Source organism: Ochotona curzoniae, unplaced genomic scaffold (genome assembly GCF_017591425.1).
Source record: "Ochotona curzoniae isolate NIBS_2020 unplaced genomic scaffold, NIBS_Ocur_1.0 contig_3520, whole genome shotgun sequence".
NCBI classification, from domain to species: domain Eukaryota; kingdom Metazoa; phylum Chordata; class Mammalia; order Lagomorpha; family Ochotonidae; genus Ochotona; species Ochotona curzoniae.
In genome coordinates this window covers 25,397,733-25,418,126 of record NW_024465894.1, presented here as the reverse complement: position 1 = coordinate 25,418,126, position 20,394 = coordinate 25,397,733, and the positions used below count along the sequence as shown (strand labels likewise).

Genomic DNA, 20,394 nt, shown 5'->3' with positions numbered 1-20,394 from the left:
GGCCGAGATGTTGTGCCCTAAAAGCAGCTGCTGAACGTCAGGGTTGTCTGATGGAGTGGAGGTGACAGGGGCTCTGTTTCAGGGAGGTGAGGAGGCAGCGTGAAGCATGCTAGGGAATAATTTGAAGGAGGTGGAGAAGATATTTGAGTTCTCCTGTCTGACTCTGTTCCTGATGGCTTGTGTCACTTCATGTGGGCTGTTTAGCCCTCCTTGCATCCGGTGTCTGTGAGATGATTGGTTGAACTGTGCGATGTAAAAAGACCTCCTGTTTCAAAGATCCTGATCTGGTTCCTCTCTGTCATGGGACATCTCTCTTTCTTGGTACATTCGCATGTGAGCATGCATACACAGAAAAGTCCCCTCTTCCTTCTCACCATCTTTCTCCCCTGCTTTCCCTCCCCATCACATTTCCCTAAAACAACTGTGCCTTGTGAGAGGCAGATCACATCTTCCTCTGCGGTCCACCAACCTTCTCCTGCCCCAATCCCTGTTAATTTGCTAGAAGATGAAATGGGGAGCAAAGACTGAATGATCTGCTTGCCTCGCAACAATCTCTAGCCAAGCCACAGTGGTCCTCTGGGGGACAGAGGAAAATGTGCAAGGCTCTTCTCCAGTGAGCCTTCTTTTTGAACTTGTGGAGTTATTCAAATAAAAGACCCCCTGCTCTCCCTGAATGGACTAAGGTCTAAGCAAGCCTTTACCAAACCATTTCACACCTGTGTAAGGGTGAATCCTTGGAATGAGGTTCAGGGCCAGCCCCTGCAGAACAACACTGGGGACCACTCAGTGCTAAGCCCAAAGAACCCATTGATCTCATTTACCAGTTTTGCAACAGACACTCAATCTTGGCTTTAAACTTGGATAACCCAACTGAAACTCCTTCAGCTCTGTCTATTACTGACTTCCACATGCAGACTCGGATTACACCGGGAGTACTGCTCATTGATGCTTGGAGCACTCTTCACTGAGCTCACCAGCAAGCAATTTTATGAAGGGCCCACAGACCTTTGATATTAGCCGCACTGCGCTACATTCTCTGGTTCTTTAGCATCACAGATGCCTGGTGGCCAAAGGTCCTGTTGACTGGAGAAAGAATATAAAGGATAGTTGACAAGTGTTCCCGTGTAGTTTCATCCAGGTAAATGTTTAAACATGATAAACTCACTTCCTGAAGGAGACACAGTCACCCTGTTATCTCTATGAAACAATCCAACTGGATGACTGTCCATGTTAATCTCCTACTTGTTCATTCCCCTGAGGAGGGGAGCAGCGTGTGGTCCTCGTCATACAATAGACTCGCCCAGAAAACATCCATGCCAGATCAGAGACTGTGCCTACCTCCAAACCAAGGGAATCCAGATATCTGGCTTGGGGCTAAGATATCTACTTTTTTTTTCAGAGTTCCCCTTATGATTATGAGGGGAAATGAAACCTGGAATTTTAAATCCTTCATTTTTAATCTAAGTTACACTTGGATCTTGCCAATGTGCCCGGGCTTTATCACTAGACATGCACTACCATAGTAACAGTTGTCACTCTTCCTCTTACTGTTTTATCACAGTCCCAGTCCACAGTTGACAAAGATTATGGCTAAGTCATTGATCCCTAGAGTACAGAATACAGACGTGTATGTTTAGGCAGCCATATAAAATCAGCATGAAACCAACTCGGAGACTCGGTGAGTGCTAACTCAATCCCTGTTGCAGCATCCTGTATGCTTTGGCTTCAAGCTTATAGGGGAAGAGTTATCCACACTGGTGGTTAGTTAGCCCCACCTGCCAGTACCTCTCCCCCGTGCAGTCCACTCCTGCAACAGGGGACCCTGCATCAGCATTGGCATGTGTGGTCAGAAGAACACAGGAAGGCACAATGAGCCAGTTAGGGGCATAGAACTCAACCTAGAAAAATGATGTGTGTGCAGTGTGTGTAGGCATGCTTGTACATACAAACACACTAACACAAGTAGGCACAAACAGATAGAGATGACTAGGATAGCAGAGAGAATGGGGTGCAGTGTCCATGGATTAACCTGGGCGAAATCTATGAGACTGCTGTTTGTAGTATTATTCATGCAGTTTCTTTCAGTGAACTGTGAAATTACTTACAAATAAATTATTGTTTTAAAGATTTCATTCTTAACTAAAATTATAATGCATGAGTTAAGTTTTGACACAAGCATTTAGGCCAGCGGTTAGGACCCCTATATGCTGTATCAGAGAGCTGGGTCTCATTCCCAGCTCCTGCCCCTAACTTGAGGCTCCTGGGAATGCAGACTCAGGAGGCTACAGCGAGAGCTCGGGTTGCTGGGCTGTTGCCACCCCTGGCGGATGGCACTGAGTTCCTGACTCTTAGCTGGGCTCAGTGCTGCCACCTGCAGCATTCTTAGGGGACGTGAACCAACCAGCAAGTGGGAGCTGTCTTCTCCCTTAAGCCCCTTCCCTCCACTCCACTTTTCTCCTTTCATTACCTCTCCTTCCCTCACTTCTCCCCATTATGATCACTCAATAATTTTAAAAAATCATTTGGAATAGGAATTAAATCTAAAACTCTTTAACACTCAGTAACTTATTGCTCGTACCCTCCCTTTATACTTCTGGACGATAGATGATACTTATTATCTTTATTGTGACAATAAATGGTAGTTGTAATTATTTTATACCTGCCTCTAACACTGAAAATACAGTCAGTGCTGGACGCTGAGTCAGTGGCCTTTTCTTATTACTCAGCTCTGTTGAAAATTCCATGAATTAGGAGTTTACCAATGAGGAAGTTCAGGATTAAGCAACTTGTCCGAGATTGTACAATTGTTCGGTCCTAAGTCCTGGGACTGTGTAAATGCTGTTCTTCCCAGCTCATTAGGAACTCTGTGCAGTCAGGGCCAGGGTCTACCATCCCATCCACAGGAAGGTTAGCGCTCTCTGCCTCTCTAGACCTCTGCAGTCACGGCCACCTCTCGGCGTGTGCACATGCGCTGTGAGTGCAGTGATGCAAGGCAGCTGCCACTGAGGTTAAAGGAGGAGTTCAAATTGCCCATCAAATAACTGAAACAGATTATCCATTGGATCTAGTGTAATTATAAGGAATCTTAGATTTTATTTATCTTTGTTGGAAAGTCAGAGATACAGAGAGGAGGAGAGACAGAGAGGAAGATCTTCCGTCCATTGATTCACTCCTCAAGTGGCCACAACAGCCGGTGCTGTACCGATCCAAAGCCAGGAACCAGGAGCTTCCTCCAGGTCTCCCACACGGGTGCAGGGTCCCAAGGCTTTGGGCCGTCCTTGACTGCTTTCCCACAGGCAGGGAGCTAGATGGGAAGCAGGGCCACCGGGATTAGAACTGGCATCCATATGGGAGCCTGGCGTGTGCAAGACGAAGACTTTAACCACTAGGCTACTGTGCTAGGCCCGTAAGGACTCTTAAGTGTGGAAAAATGGAAGGAAAAAAGTGAGTGCTATAGTGATGTAAGATATGAAAGTTCTGCACAGCCGTTGTCGGGTTTGAAGTTGGAAGATGAACGTCAGAAGCCTCTTCAACGAGAGAAAGCAAGGAAGCAGATGTTCCCCTCTGGCCACCACGTGGCCAACACCTGGATTTACTGCCTGCAGACGCATTTCTGGATGAGCGCTGCAGAAGGGTAGATAGCAACTTTGCGTTGAATTCAGGATGCTGTGTGTGCCAACTTCATACAGCAGCGACACGCTCTATCTCAAACACCAAAAGCCTTTGATCTCCCCTGCCAACATGCTTCTCCCCACTTTGAAGCATTCACACATTCTCCCAGCTATCGTGTTTACTGCCTGAAAGAGTCACCTTTGAGAGCGAGTTTATATTCCGTGTCCTCTGGCTTCCCGACGAGTGCCGGGAGTGGGAAGGTCCACAGAGAGCGAAGGAACGAGGTGACACGCCCTCCCGCGGGGCGTCAGGTGCTGCTGGCCGTCTCTGCTGAGCTTCCCTGCCCAGGATAACGCTGAGCACTTGGCGGCACCACGTAACAGGGCGCCCACACAGACTGCAGTCATAATACGGAGATTGTTCAAAGATACACAGGTGGCAAATTGCCTTCCTGCGCGTGGATGACACACACAACCAGTCTAGATGGAAACTAGTAACTTGTGAAGCAGGTTCTGAAGGATGGCCACCTACACCAGAATGTTCTGGAACACTGGGATTATGGGATTTTATGCAACTCCACACTAGTTTTGCTTCCTTGTTAATTCTATGTGTCACGTCTTCTCCCTAGCCCTCAGCAATATTCCTTTGCCTGTGGCAGGAGAGGTGTTCTGTATTTATGCAATGCCAGTGGATTCCCCTTTCGTTTTTAGGGCAACTGGAAATTAGAATTCTGGGCCCTTGAACTTTTAGAGTAGAAAATATATATATATACCTAAGGCCGGTTTAATCTACTCAGATCACAGTAAATTCTCTGTGGACTTGGCTACTAATTCCAATTCATCATTCCTCTCTCTCTCTCCCCCTTCTTCCCTCTCTCATGAAATTAAAGAAAACTAGACAGAAGAAGGATTCAAAAAGGGGGAAAACTCAAAACAGTCAAAGGATATTACTAATAATTCAAAAGTAGGCAGCAGAACCTTCCCGAACAGTAAATGTGGACAGTAGCTGGGTCAGAGCTATCATTTACTCGGCTTTCACCCGTGCAGGCATTACATTAAACTACCCACATCATTAGTGCATTGAGCTTTTACAATGCAGGCAACTTTATGAAAGAGGAAACTTAAACCCAAAGCCGTTGAGTGACCTGGGGCAAAGGTCCCACAGATGGTGAGCAGTGGATATTAGCATCCCAACTGAAGTCTGTGGCTTTGGTCTTGGTTGGTTCGTTGCCGCCGCAGCAGCAGCAGACCCTAAGATAAGGATTTAGGCACAGGTGCAGGTCGCTTATTCAGGAAGTCCTCTACGGGAGGCACCAGCAGGTGTGTCAGAGAGATGGAAAAGAGGAGGCAAGCCAGGAGGAGTGCGTTATCAGTAGCTACCACAGTAGACAACTGGATTTCAAACTCACCAGGAAATTCTGGGTGCTGGTGTCAGCATCTTGGTGGTAGCCCACCCAAGCAGTGAGGCAACTGGGGTATTTGATCCTCAATGCCCAGTGTGATGAATTGAGGGCAGCTCCTCGGTAAGGCCAGTACGTTCCCACAGCCAGGAAAAGCACAAAGAGTGGCTTTTGTCTGTAATGAACAGCTTGAATAGGGGGATGTATGAACAGCACGCAGAGCATTTGCTAACATTCTTGACGTATGCCGGGCTAGCTGTGGGGCCCAGAAAGCTGTGGTCCCTTGTGCTTAAAAACGAATCCATTATCATGAGGCATGGTGCCCTTAACTGGTGGCAGCCACTGCGTCTCGTTGGCCAAGTATGAAAAATCTCTGCATTCTCTACTGTGGGAAACTTCAGGCACATGGGCCATCTTTAGGTTGCCTTGACAGCTCACGGGGTGTTACGAAAGAGTGTCTCCAGCCATTCCCTGCCTAAGCCCCAGGAGCCGATTTCAACACAGGGCAACGAGTTTGTTCTCTGCTTGTGACACTGGTGCACTCAGAGGGAGCAAGCAGGAACCTGCACTCAAGAACCTGTGATAAACACACCTGGGCTGAGTGTGCAAACACCCGGAGCCTCTCAGCACTGAGGGGGTCTTATCCCTGAACGGAGACGCTAGGACACTGTTCACAAACTCTGGTGTTCCCAGGCGTAGGTCTTGGTGCAGACACAGGCTCTGATTCAGTGGATGTGAGAAGGGGCCAGAGAGTTGAATGCTGACAAATTCATGCTTTTGTGCAGGAAAGGCTTATGCAACCCCAGTTCTCAAGTGGGCCACAAAGAGAAGTGTCCCCAGCTCGGGGTGCCGCCTTCCGCTCAGAGGTCCAGGCAGGCCAAGAATTTGGAATGTGTTAAGAAGGAAAGTGGAGAGGAAGAACCAAAATTGTACCTAGCGGCAAAAGAAAAGCTCAGAGGAGGAAGGACAAAGAGGCCGGCGTTAGTGGGAAAACTCTGCACACCCTAAAAGTCGTTCAGACAATCTCACAAGCCAAGGCCCTTAAACCTGAAGGCACCGCAGGGGCCCCAAGACAGAGTGTTACACGGACAGACACAGCGATGCCATGACGGCAAACAGAATGCAGCCTTTCCATGGATCCACTCGTTTTAGCCTCACAGGCATGCAACAGGCAGGTGCTATTATTACCCCCTTCGTACAGATAAAGAAATAGAGGCACAGACTAATGAAGTGACCTTCTGGAGGCACAACGCCAAGCAAAGGCACAGAAGGAAGTTCATCCTAAGGAGTCAGACTCTGGAATCCCTGTTTTGCAGTAAGATGCTGTTTTTCTGCCCTTTTTGGCTGGTTTCACCCTCTGCTGCCCCCTTGTGGGTAAATGATGCAAACACTATTTAGTAGCATCTATCTCTTGTGTCTCTGCCCCAGGGCGGCAGGTGGGGTTCAGGGGTGCTGCCAGCATCCTGCTGCCTGGGACCCCGACAGCTGTGTTTTATATTGTTCCTGCACTAAGCACATCCACTCAGGAGATCCAACCTCAGTGCTCCGTCTACTCCTGCATGCTCCCAGAGGGTCGGAGCCCCAGATGCAATGGACACTCTCTACTCACATTCTAGGCTCAGCCATTTGTCTCATGTCCCAAAGTTTACCCGCCTCCCCCACCACCACGCAGGATAAGCAGATCCTGCCCCTAACACCTTCCTCTTCCTCATATCTGGCCCAGGTCATCCGCTCCTACTGATTTTTGCACTTTTCCCAGAGACCCATCAAAAATCATGCAACACTTCTCTGTATCCTGGTGTTTATAGATGCACAAAGCAAGCCTGGAGGAAAGCATTTGTGCGCGGATGTTCAGTGCGTGACAAATGCTCTCGGTGATCACATAAGGAAGAGACGCCATGCTTGCTGTGCCTTGCCAAACTTGCCCATGAAGGTTTTGCCCCCTCCCCGCACACCCCCCCACCCTTACGAAGGCAGCACAGTCTTTCTCATCACCCTCTTTAAAATGGCAATGACTGCTTCAGTATGAGTCACAGGTGTTTACACACTCACAACTTAATATTTTACATTTTGGCTGAATTTTCATGGATGAAAAACAGGATAAAACCTGGGAAGCAGGGATGCGGAAACAATAAACTATAGCGCCTGCCATCCACCCATCTTTGTACTTATGAAACATCTGGGACATCCGTTGAGTACCTACCAGGCAAAGGCATGGGAAAATATTTTTATTGAACAGCCCATGGAGTGGGGAACATAAGTGTGCCTTTCAAAGTGATTGCAGGGGCGGGTCTAGGGGTGACACTCAACTCCCACACCAGAATGCCAATTCCAGAATCCTGCAAGTGCAAACCCTAATAGGCAGCGGTGATGGTCGGATTCATTCATTCCTGCCACCCACAGATGGGATCTCTATCAACCTTTTAAATGTTTTTTAAAAATAAAAAAAAAATAAAATAAACAGTTGCAGGTAGCTTCCACAAACTACCACCCACACCCAGAAGCAAATGGAAAGTGGAGACCCAAGTTCCAGCCTCGACAGCCTTGTGTTCCTGGTTCCAGAGAGGGATGGAACACATTGAGTCACAGGCCAGGAGGGATGACCTGCTGTCCAACCGGGGCTTCCAGAGAAAGCACAGGTGCACGAGAGACGAGGGAGGAGGAAGCCGGGTGGGAGCTGCAGTGATGCCGCTCACAGAACAGAAAAGCAGAACCTACTGAGCCTAAGGACAGCACCCTTGGGATACACTCCGCTACATCCTTCCCAGAAGATGCTGGCTCTCTTGTTTCCGCATGCCCTCTTTCTCTAAGATCCTAGCTGTGGCTCTCCCAGACACAGAAGGCTTGCTGCTACCATCGGGACTTGGAAGTTGGGGGCAGAGTCAGGCTTGCCAAGCACATTGTCACCCACACCTGCTTGTAGATTTTGACCCCAAGTTAGATTATCCCAAGTGCTCAGCGATTCAAGGACCCCAGGTAATGATGCGTGCAGAGCCAAGACCTGCTGCCTACCTATCAGCCACTAGGTCAGAGCCTCCACGCGCACAGCCTACTTTTTTTTTTTCCTTTATTCTCTTATGAAAGATTTATTTGAAAGTCAGAGCGACACAGAGAGAGAATCTTTCATTTGCTGGTTCACTCCCCAAATGGTCACAAGAGGCAGGGCAGGGCCAGGCCAAAACCAGGCGCCAGGAACTTCAGGTGGGTCTTCCACGTGGGTGGCGGAGGTCCAAGTGCTTGGTTCGTGTTCTGCCTCCTCAGGCACGCGAGCTGCATTCCAAAATGGGATGCCAGAGTCACGGGTGGCAGCTTAACTGGCTGCACCACAACAGCAGCCTCCGTGCTGCCCACCCTGACATCTAACTGTTCCTGACACCGTCCATTCCACCTCCTCATTGATGATTCAGACTTAGGGTAAGCAGCCTGTAAGGCTGGGCCGATAGATTCGCGCTGATCACTGATGCCATGACAGCTTTGCCACAACAAATCAGCAGCATATGTGTGAGCACAAATACACGCTCACACTGTGAACCTTGATGGCACCAATGATAGCATTTTTTAAAAAAAGATTTATTTATTTATCTTGGAAAGGAAGAACTCCAAATAGAAGGAGAGACAGAGAAAGTTCTTTGACCCACTGATTCACTCCCCAAGTGGCCACAAGGGCTGGAGCTGAGCCGATCTGAGGCCAGAAGCCAGGAGCTTCTTCCGGGTCTCCCAGGCAGGTGCAGGATCCCAAGGCTTTGGGCCATCCTCTGTTACTTTCCCAGGCCACAAGCAGGGAGCTGGATGGGAAGTGGGGCAGCCAGGACACCAACTAGCACCCATATGGGATGTTGGTGCTTGTGGGCAGAGGATCAGTCAGCTGAGTTGTCGTGCCAGCCCCCAGATTTATGATTTTAGTTTGTTCTCCATGCCTGAGATTTCTTACAAGGCAATATGGATCAGTTCACTGACGGTCACTTGTTTTGTTTTGAATATGCAGCTAGTATCACTCCGCTCATTGGAAAAATACGAAAGCTTAATAACCGCTCCTCCTACTTCTCAGAGTTGGCGTGAGGAATCATATCATGTGAGCACACGTGCTTTCAGCAGCAGCACTACTGCACCTGTTAGCACGGGGCTTGCTGAGGGAGCAGATTCCCACCGGGCCTAACAAACACGTGCTACGATGCTGTGGCTCTTTGGGTTTGAGGTTCACAAGGCTGTAGCCTGGCAGAGCAAAATTCAGAGAGAAAACTTCCCAGAGGCAGGAACAGGTGCACAACCCATGCTGAGAGCAGCCCTCCCTCTCCCTGGCTGGCTTCTCAGCCTCTACAAGATGGGTAAATTCCATCCTCCCAGCAGGGAGAGGACGACACACCCCTTGTTCCCCACCACCCATGGACTGAGGGGTTCACTGAACCCACCCACAGCCTCTCAGGCCACCCAATCAGAAACAACGAGGTCCCACCTGGGAGGGTGCTGGGCTTCCGCTTGCCTCCATCAGCAACCCACACAGAACTTGATTTTATGCCTTGCTGGTCATTGAAAGAACAGAAAGTTCTCTTTAGCATGCATGGTGTTTCTCTTATAACCAAGTGAAGACAAATGCTGTGGTGTGCTTTTTGCACACTCTTGCTGCAAAATCTTCTGGACTTACAGATTTATTTCAAGGTGATTGTTATTTAGGTTCACTGGAGTCAGACTCATTCCATGTCCTATCTATGCAGAGACGTACAAATCCCAAGGCGCAGGAAGGAAGATACTGTTAAAACAGGAATCCTTACCTTTATTCCATCCAGACGCTATGAACTGGCAGATTATATAAAAGGCCAGTGGGTTTGCCCCATCCTATGATTCCCTTCAACATTTTAGAAACTCAAGCTAGAGGGGAAAGGGAAGACTCACATACCGGTACAAGTCATGATTTACTTGGCCGCCATCTAGTGGTCAATGTTGGAATGTCCCTAAAACCAGTTCCCAGAAACCTTCAGATTTTAGCCAATCTTTAAAATTGAAAAACAGAGTGGATTGAGAAACATTACAGCCATGAGGCAGTTCTCCTCTTATACATATCACAAAGCGGGGTTTATTCCCTTTCCTGTAGGCTAGTGTGCATTCATTCTCCATAGAAATAAAACTGAATTGTTCAATATTAAAGTAGCCCTTGGTACTAGGACCAGAATAGAGAGGATACGGCCCTTGCCTTCTATGGAGGGCAGTTACAAAAGCAAATAATGAATTCTGTGATGGTGGCTTAGCAGAGGCATCAAAGGGGCATGTGGGACAAGGAGGAGAAAATTCAGCTCTCCCACCTGAGACCCCCTGAGTTGATCTGAGTGATGAGAGAACTCCCCAGACACACACTGGAAACGGCACGTGGGAGCGCCGTGTGTGGCGAGCCAGGGAGAGACACCATCAGAAGTACCAGCAGAGGCCACATCGGGAAGGGCCTTGGAGGCTGCATTAGGGCAGGATTTTCAAAACACACAACCTCAAAACCTTGGCAGCGTCTAGTGAGCAGTCCTTGTTTCTCACTCGTGATCCCGGGGAGTCTGGGGGGCAGTATCTCATGTGGCTCTCATCCCGGCCTGGAGCCAGCCTGAGACCCGGGAGTCAACCTGGACGTGCTCACGTCACTTAGGGAAACACAAAGGGAAAGCGAGAAACACGCCAGATCCTTTCCCATCTGCATGTGGAGCTCATCAACTGGTCTTTCCGACCAAAGCAAGACCCTCAGCTGAACCCATGTCATGGGGCAGGGCAACGCCTGTTCAGTAGGAAGACTTGTCGAGTCTAATAGCAAAGGACTCGAATGGGGGGGCGAGGTTGGGACATGCTCCAAAGTTCACCTTAGAAGTGTTGAGGTCTGGCACCTCCATCTTTGTCTAAAAGATAGCTTAAAAAAATCACTGTGGGGCCTAAGACAGAAGCCTGGGTCTGAGCTGTGGTGGGTAACCCCAAGAACGCGAGTGGACAAGTTTCTGGGCTCCGGCCCCCTACCAACTAACTCACAGTCTGAGTAGACCGTGTAACTGATCCTCCATCACACTGAAGTTGGAGAGAAACTGATGGGTAAATGACAAAACAGAGAGAAGGAAAAGGGGAGAGGGATGGTACGCAGTGGAAGGAAGCTGGGTGACACCAAAGAGAAAATGATTCTTTTAAAGATCCTAGTGGGGGAGAGACGAAAGACAACAAAGTGATGAGCAGAGAAGAAACCTAAATACATGTGTGTGCTAAATCGGGAGCTTGGAAGGTGCTGGGCCAGCAAGGGGGCTCTTGACAAAAAGGTTTTGATCTTGTACTATCAACAATACTGACACATCCCACTCAGCTGGACTGCATAGGAACGCCCTTGTATTTGAATGTTGTTCCCTCAAATGTACTTGATCATTTAAACACACACAATCTACAAGAAATATTTTTTGGATTTACCCTGCTTTGGAGAATGCTCCACAATGGGTCCAACCACAGAATAGGGGCTATAAGACAAGGTGAGACCAAGAACCAGGGTTCACTGGAGCCTAGACCAGTGACTGATAAATCAGTGAACATCGGCCTCCTGAGTGTTTTGTCTACACGTGTCGAAATCGGCATCAACTGCCTGGGTCCCATTTCATTGCCAGCTTTCTCCCTCAGAGAGCACTTGAAGTGATATCTTTATGTCCGGTGAACATGATAAAACAGCCATGAGAGGCATTCAGTAGCATTTCTAACTTTTAAAAATTAAAACTGAATTCTAGGCCTTAAATGTTGCTTCTTCAGATTCTTGGAGAAGGAAAACCTAAGAAATATAGCAAACTTAAAACACAGAAACAGATCTCCTCCATTTCTCTTCCTCTCCCTCTCTCTCTCTCTCTCTCACTCTCTCCCTCTCTAGACTTTAAAAACTAAAAACAAAGTAACTCCCTCTGCCACCAGCCACCAGATAGATTTGAGCCTATCTGCTTGCCATGCCTCCTCCCCTTTTCTGCATCACCATGGAAGTTGAAAAGGACAATACTTCTCATGCAAGACAGGAAAAGGTGGTAACCCCAAGTGCAGATTATGGTACAAACTTCATTGGTTCAAATCCTGATTCGGTCATTTAGGACCACAGGCCTCCAATAATTCACCAAACTCACAAAATGGAGAATAGCACTAGTACCTCTTCTAGAAGGTTCTTCTGAGATCAAATAAAGTATGGCTAAATTAGAAAAAAAAAAAGGAGCTTGACCAACAGATAACACAAAATAATTGTGAAATACTATTACTGTGTGCAAGGATCCTTTAACCAGTCTGTATGGGAACACTTATTGCCCGATTGTTTTCAAGTATGAAAACAACTGAAGTTGGGGCACGTAAAAAAAAGTCATGATCCAAGCTGCAGAAAGACCTCGGATTTCAAGGCTGCTTGCCCTGGGTAACCTCAGCCAAACTCTAAAAAGTTGTATCTCTAAGAGTGCATGACCACCTGACAGCAAAACCTCAGCCAAAGAGATGCACTTGATGCAGAGTTTCAATCTCTCAGGTAGAGACTTGCGAGAGCCTTGGAAAACATCTACCTTTGGGGAGAGCTTGCTCTGGCTCATCTTGTCGGAGTCCAGCTTTACTAAGAAATACACTCTTTGGTAGTTTCTGATTGGTTTTGCTCGTTGAGGCTTTCAGTCTGAACATGAGCCTAAAAACTAAATAAATAAATTAAATAATTGGATGCCTCTTCAAGGAAGCATGTGAGGCAAAGAAGAAAAACCCCTCTCGTGACTCAGCCTTGTTTTTCCCCCCTCGGTATCATTTGCAGACATGCAAAACCTGGAGAAGCTGCTGAGAGAAGCTATCATCCAGGGGCAGCCTCGAACCCACAGAGCTTGGAAGAAGATTCTCATTCTGGTGGAAGGCATCTACAGGTATGCAAATAGCGGCGGCACATTAGCATCCAGCATCCAACATCCGGCAGCTGACCCATGGGAAAGGATGCCCTCTCCTAGCTTCCTGGAGGAACAGGTTAGAGATGGCTGTTGCTGAGGGAACAGAGCTGGGCCTGAGTTCACCTGTGCTATGACAGCTTGATGTATCCAGCCGGTGGGGCTTGGCATCTGGCATGCTGGCAAGGGCTTCCTCAAGAGATCTCCTCACAAGAGATCGCCTTGATCCTTTGTCTTACTGTCCAGATACCCCAGCATGGTCCTTGCTTTTATGTCCGTAGTAAATATTTCAATGGGGGACCCAGAGTCCCCAAACAGGACAGTGCGCCCAGCGTCCCACTGCTCACTCAATTTTGGCCAAGGACTGGCTTCAAGATACAAAAGGCTCGCTTACTTTCAGCAAAGGAAGACTGTCCTGGAAGGCAGGTCTTGCTCCAGAGATGGGGAGGGGGAGGACCGATGATGTGAGAACTTCAAGACGGAGGCTCTACCTCAAATTTCCCCATCCCTTTCATGTCACGCATGCAAAGACCCACTACACCATCCAGACCAGTATTTTCACACCGCAGGTCGTGCTTGAATGTACTCCAGTCTGTGTCCAAATCTGTGGCCATTACTCCCATGCACAGTGTGGCCAAGCATTCCTAATCCAGAAGGCGAGGAAGCAACATTTCAGAGTACCCACCCCTGAATAACTTCTCAGAATACCTTTGTATTAGAAGAAAAATGTTATTTCCTACGAGGCAATTATAGACAAGTGAACACTATTAAAAAGAAGGAAGTGGGGCCTGTTGAAATTTCCTACTCAAAAAAGACTGTAGCTGTACGTGAGACATGCGAACAAAACTCCGATTTCTCCTTGGGATCAGCTAATCTGATCGGTCTCTAAATGCCCATCATGTGTGCCATGAATCCCAAGCAGCAAATAACAAGCCTGGTATAACTTTTTTTGTTTTAGCTTTAAAATGTACTGCCCCAGCGGCTGATGTTTCACATGTGCCCAGTGCTATCATGTGGTTCTGAAGTTCATCTTTCAAATTTCTAGTAATCCATTTTCCGTATTGTTAGTCAATAGCTCCAGAGGTCAGATCAGAAAAGACGCCCTGCTGATAATGTCTTTATGATAATGCTGTGCTAGTAATTTTCCATTAAGATGATTTTGTCTCTCCCCTTACCCTGGGCATGTTTTCCATGATGGTGGTAGGGATGCCACTAAAGATACTACTGTGCCCGAGAAAGCCCTCCAGCCCAACAAAGTTTTCTCTAACTCAAAACTGCAGTGGTGCTAATGTCGACAACCCCTGCTCCGGAATCAAGTACTCAGTGGCCCTACACTTGCTGTTTTCAGGAAGTGACTTCAGTGACTTCAGGTATCGCTGTAACCTCAAGCATGGGTCATTCACCCTGTGTGATCTGGGTCAGCTGCCAGCCCCCAGCTTGGGTAGGGAGCCAAGAGTCATTGCCTAAACATTTGTCATTCAAGCTTGGGCTAGTGGAAGAATGGATGGGCTAAGTGAGAGCAGACTGGGCATCTTCTTTAACCAGAGTAAACAGAACCCAACTGCAAATAAACAGAGCTTGGCTCCACTGAAGGAAAGTTATAGCTAAGCACTTTGATCAAGGCTGAAATGAAGTGGACCACCAGCATGCTTCTGTCCATAGAAAACAGGGACTTGTTGAGGGCATGCTGAGTGTGTCCTGCGGTGACATCAGGACAGGTGATCCAAGTGCACACTCTCACTCCTGAACCACCACAGCACCCACACACAATTTAAGTTGCACTAGCAGCAATGACTGCTTGGGCAACCTTTCATGTATCCCAAACGGCCTAGATGCATAAGCAATGGCTTATTATTCCAGTGCTACCATGGGTTGTCTGAACGAGCTAGTCATTTGCCCCACATGCGTTGGCCGGGGGTCAACCGAAAGCTTAGCTGAACTCGTTCAATGGTCTCACTCCCATGTCTGTTCCCTGGTACTGGCTAGCAGACTGGGGTGCTTGATTCTCTTCTACATGGTTTTCTATGAAGTGCCTTTTCTCATTCAGTTCTCCTGGCTAGACCCTCTTTACAACATAGAGGCTGGCATCCAAGAGAGCAAAACAAGAAGCCAGCAGTGTCTTAAGGGCTACACTTTCATGTGCTGTTGGGTGCAGCACCCCTTCTGCCATGCGCCACTGCCATGGCCACTCAGAGCATGAGGCCAGCCCATAGTCAAAGGCAGCGGAAAGAAACCCCGCCTTCTGATGGCAGTAGAGCATGGGTAAGGGAAGACTTGCAACTGCTTGTCTCTGGAAGCCATCTGCCTCAACATCTCCAGCAGCCAGTGCAGTCTACACTGACCATGAACTTTGTAAGGGGGTTCCTTTTTATCTCCCTCCCAAGGAATTTCATCTTTAAATGAGCTCAGAATCTGAGAGACCTCACTGACAGGTGAGAGTCAAACTACTGCTCCAGTAGGCCTTGTTGGCACTTAAGAGTTTGCTTTCCTCGTCGGTGAAATAAGGCTAGCCCGGCAACGGGCCAGACCAAACTCCAAAGGAAAAACCTCCAGTTGAGGGTTCTGATTTTCAGCTCTCACCAAAATAGTTTCTCATAGGGCTCTCCGGAGGGCTTGGGTTAGGAATGTGAAATCGGCAGTTTACAAATGCACTTTCACTTTTTAGAAATAGATCATGGACACACACGTTTTAGATGCCTGCTCAAAGTTGCCCTCAAAGTTTAACTCTCACATTTTTTTATGACTCCTAAAAACAGCAGTCAGGCAAATCAGAACATTTTATTCATGGACAGATACTGAGATCAAGAAGACAGTGAATTGCATAAAAGTTAATCATAATATGAACAATGCCACCCTCCATTGGAATTATGATTTGTATGCAGAAGAGAGAGAGGGGTTAGAATGTGGAAGGACCAGGATTTGAACTCGAATCCTGGTTTCTCTGACTACACTTGTGCCCCACCCTCCACAAGTACTTTTAAAAAAATCATTGAAAATGGGACTTCAATATTCGTTTGTTTTGTGCAAAAAGAGATGTGAAATCCTTGAACACAAGGGCTCTTCAAAAAGCTCATGGAAATTCTATATTATGAAATAATCACTCCTGGACGTCAAAAAAACTTTTTTTGCACCAAGATAAACTTAGCTTTTAGTTCCACTTCCCAGGAACTTTTTGAACTACCCTCATCCATTTGTGGGTATTACATTAGGTCACATAGAGGTACTTAGCAGAGGCCTAGTGTGTAAAAAAAAAAAAATCCCACATCCAAGGGTGACTTCTTTGTTACATTTATTTTCAACTGACCAAGTTGCACCATGGAGGACAATTTTGTAACAGGACTGTTTGCTCCCCATCTATTCAAGGACTTAATGATTTAAATCTAGATTTCTTGTCAACTCACAGTGGTTGAAAAACCTCAAAATCAATCCAGAATATTCCACGGCAAACAGGTCAATGTTAACCTGGGATGTGAGCTGGCACTGCCAGAAGCAAAATATTGAAAATGAAAAAAAATCAAGGAGTAATGATCCTTTCTGAAAATGCGTAGATGAACATGTGCTAACAACTCGGAATGCCATGTCCTCTGGGAATGTGAGCCAGTCTCCTCCCCAAAGCAGTGTGAGCATGGGAGTTGATCATCTCAGCAGTACGCACACCTCGATGTCAACGTGAAAACAGAGAAGGGCAAAGCAGTGTTAACTTTGTTGTTAATTAGTCTTGACTCCTGTTTTGCTCTTTTTTCGCCTGCCTCACCAGTTGTGGGTTAGACTTTGGGCCCACCAGAGAGATTTTTCCATCATGCAAGTTGGCCAACTGGTTGGTTAATTCCCAATCCTGCCAGTGGATAATGCAGTTTACACATAGAGGAAAAGGTGGCGAGAGGGAGGTTTCGAGAAGGAGTCTTGTCACTTAGCTAACACAGTATGTAATAGAAAAGATGTGAAGAACCAGCTCACTGGTTTGCTGCTTTAAGAACATGTCGAGGCCCTGAACAGACCTTCAAATTAACTGGGAGAATTATCCTTGCCCTACAGTTGTACTTTGGTCCTTTTTCTTCTGTTGAAGTCAAAAGAAAAACACAACTTTCCATTCAGGAAGAGAGAATAAAGTGCTGTGTTTTGACAGAACTTCATGGGAATATCACAGACAGCCTTTTTATGCAAGTGCCAGACTTGGTGTGCTAGCATAGGAAAGGGTTTGATTCGCATCTGGTCACCTTGAGCAAATGAAAACTTTGTATGAATGCATGCAACTTTACAAAAGCTGAATTCTCCCTAGGATTCGCACATGCCTCTGCATGAACTCCAGAAATCAGCAGTATTTTACAGCCATTAATCTTAGAGAGTGAAATAGAAACCAGGTGGGCAGGTCCCTAACATGAGCTGGACCAGCCCCACCGAAGGATGGCTAATTAGCTGCCCAGGGTGTCTATAAACACTGCTCAACATTAACCTTGGTTCCTGCCACCATTCAGTCCCAGAACAAAGACGAGCTATGTGCAGCCTATCAGGCTCTAGTATATTTGTGTTAAAGATGAAAAGAAAACTCGAATTCTGAGAGCCTGAAGCCATGCGTTACCCTTGACACGCACAATGACACCCACAGGCCTCATTCCTAGAAGATCCCGCGCACAGCATGGCCAGGAGCGCCCTGGTTTCTTGGGTTAGGCCCCCCAGCAGGCTTCTCCTACGTGCTCCATCCTGAGAATAACAACTGACTGAGTGGTAATTACAGACCCGAATCTGACTTAACACAACTGATTTCCAGTAGGCTTCCATCATCATGCTTATTTTTTTTAAATATTTATTTTACTTGGAAGAATTAGAGAGAGAGAGAGAGAGAGATTCCATTCTTTGGTGCTTTCCCCAAGAGAGAGAGAGAATCTTCCAATCTTTGGTGCTTTCCCCAAATGGCTGCCATAGCCAGAGCTGAGCCAGTGTGAAGCTGGGAGCCAGGGCTTCTTTTGGTCTCTACTGTGGGAGTGAGGCCCAAGGACTTAGGCTATCTTCTGCTGTTTTTCCCAGGCCTTTTGCAAGGAGCTGGATCAGAAGTGGAGCAGGTAGGACACGAACTGGCGTCCATGTGGGATGGCAGTGCTGCAGGTCTAGGTTTAGCTTGTTACACTACCACACTGGGCCTGTATCATGCTTATTTTATATGTGAAAAAAATCTAGCCAGGGAATACTGACTTCTTTATTTTTGCTAGAACCAACCTACCCCTGAAGCTTATTTTAAAGAGAATTTAAATCTCATACACTACTCAGGAAGTAGTTCAATGAATACATAACTCATACAACCAATTACTGCATGAACGGGAATCGAAGGGCGGTTGGACCAGCTTAGAAAGTTCCCTTGTGTGGTACGTGTGCAAGTCTGTGTGTTCATGGCACTTGCTTGTCAGTTTGGTCAGAACCAAGCACGCTGGAGCACTGATTAGAACTGCAAGTTCTTTTTAAAGCCATTGAGTTCCTGAGGTGCCATAAAATATTCATGCTAATTTTACTCTTTTACTGATTCTACATGTTTCTCCTTGCTAGAGCTCTTGGAGTGTTTGGCAGCTTTATTATACCATAAAAACTGAAATACTTAGGGTACCAAAGGCCTCATCTCTGGGAACAGTCCTCCAAGTACTGTCCCCAGTCGCTGGGAAAAGCAACACCAGGAAGTCTGGGAAAGATGTAAATTTTCAGCTCAGATGGATTCAGAACCTCTGGGGGGACAGAGCCAGAATCCTGCATTTTAGAAAGCCCTTCAGGGAATTTACATGTCCAACTTCTATCCCACTGTTGCTAAAGAGTACGAAAGGGAGACAGCATCAGGTACCTCAAGTTAGCTTTTGACTTTCCTTTTCTTTTTTTAAGATTTATTTATTTTTCTTGAAAAGGAGATATACAGAGAGAAGAAGAGACAGAGAGAAAGATCTTCCATCTGCTGGTTTACTCCCCCAAGTAGCCACAATGGCTGGAGCTGAGCCAATCTGAAGCCAGGAGCCAGACACTTCTGGGTGTCTTACATGGGTGCAGGGTCCCAAGCTTTGGGCCATCCTCTGCTGCTTTCCTAGGCCACAAGCAGGGAGCTGGAAGGGAAGTAGAGCAGCTGAGACATGGACCAGTGCCCACATGGGCTCCCAGCACCTGCAAGGCGAGGATTCAGCCATGGCGCCATCACACTGCGCCCAGCTTTTGAGTTTCAAAGGCTAGTGAACAGGAGGACCCTGGGACTTTCTGACTGTGCTTCAGTGCATGCTAAGGTCTGAGATGATTTCCTTTTGCATTGTTAATCCCTTCCTTTAATCTTAGGTCCATCCATGCAGAGTTTGGCAGGTGGCAGGGGAGTCACTGTAGAGCAAGGACCCAGCATCCCAAAGTGTGGAGCAGGAGACTGACAGAACACACGCACACACCCCGCTAGGAGGGTACTCTCTAGTTCTGAGCATTTCTCCTTCTGCCATAGCATGGAAGGTTCCATCGTGAAACTGCCCCAGATCGTGGCCCTGAAGAAGAAATACAAGGCTTATCTCTACGTAGATGAAGCACACAGTATCGGGTCAGTGGGCGCAACCGGCCGGGGAGTTTCAGAATTCTATGGAGTAGACCCTGGAGATATTGATGTGCTCATGGGCACATTCACCAAAAGCTTTGGCGCTGCAGGTGGTTACATAGCCGGAAAGAAGGTAAGAGCGAGAAGTGTCTTGTGTCTGCTACCTGAGCACCTGGGGACCCAGGCTGCAGGCTGCCCTGAATCCTGGGAATGTTTGCATTTGGTCCCCTTCACCTTGGCTGAGCGCTGCAGCTCAGCAACAGTGCTGTCAAAGCCGGGTGAGGCCCTGAACTTCAAAACACTCACTCTCCTTGAAGAGGGCAGCATGGAGTGAATACTCACTTTACAAGAAGGTGCCAAATGCTCCCCAGGAGCCAGGACAAAGGACAGGCCTAACCGACTCCGCAGGGGTGAGTGGGGAGGGAGGTCTCCGGGATGCCTTGCTGTAGACTAGTGCATTTCACAGAGAGGAATCAGCCCCCCCCCCAACCCCGGTCATGGGAGCGACAAGGGGAAGTTATGGGATCTACAAGGAGTTCCTATTGCGTGATGAGCACGAAGCATCTGTAGGCAAAGGCTGGGTATTAAGGAGGCTCATCTGATGCTACACGCTCTCCGTGTTGAGGATTTTCTTTAGAAACCCTAACCCTAGCCCAGCATCAGGAATGTGTGTGGGCACTTTCATGGAAAGTGGGATTACAAGAGGAGTGCATTTTGCGCAAGAGGAAATGTTGACATCCATACGTACAAGGGATCTTCAATATGTTCACGGAAGTTGCATATTATGAACAACCTATGCAGGAGTTTTAGTATTTTATAACACCATAAATTTATCTTTCAATCTATTTTTAATAAACTTTACGAGCTCCCCACTGTACTTTAAGGCTGTCTCCTTTGAAAAAAATAAATAAATAAATAAAAATTCTTACCCATAATAGTGGGTAAGAATTCTC

The 20,394-nt window shown here is 47.3% G+C and overlaps 1 protein-coding gene across 1 annotated transcript in view; it reads left to right on the top strand.

The window, feature by feature from the left end:
* Positions 1-20,394, top strand: part of SPTLC3 (serine palmitoyltransferase long chain base subunit 3) — a 119,732-nt gene that overhangs the window by 62,048 nt on the left and 37,290 nt on the right. Inside the window, exons 7-8 of the mRNA XM_040981834.1 lie at positions 12,777-12,882; positions 19,355-19,574. Coding sequence (XP_040837768.1) covers positions 12,777-12,882; positions 19,355-19,574 — 326 coding nt within the window. The remainder of the gene's footprint in view (positions 1-12,776; positions 12,883-19,354; positions 19,575-20,394) is intronic.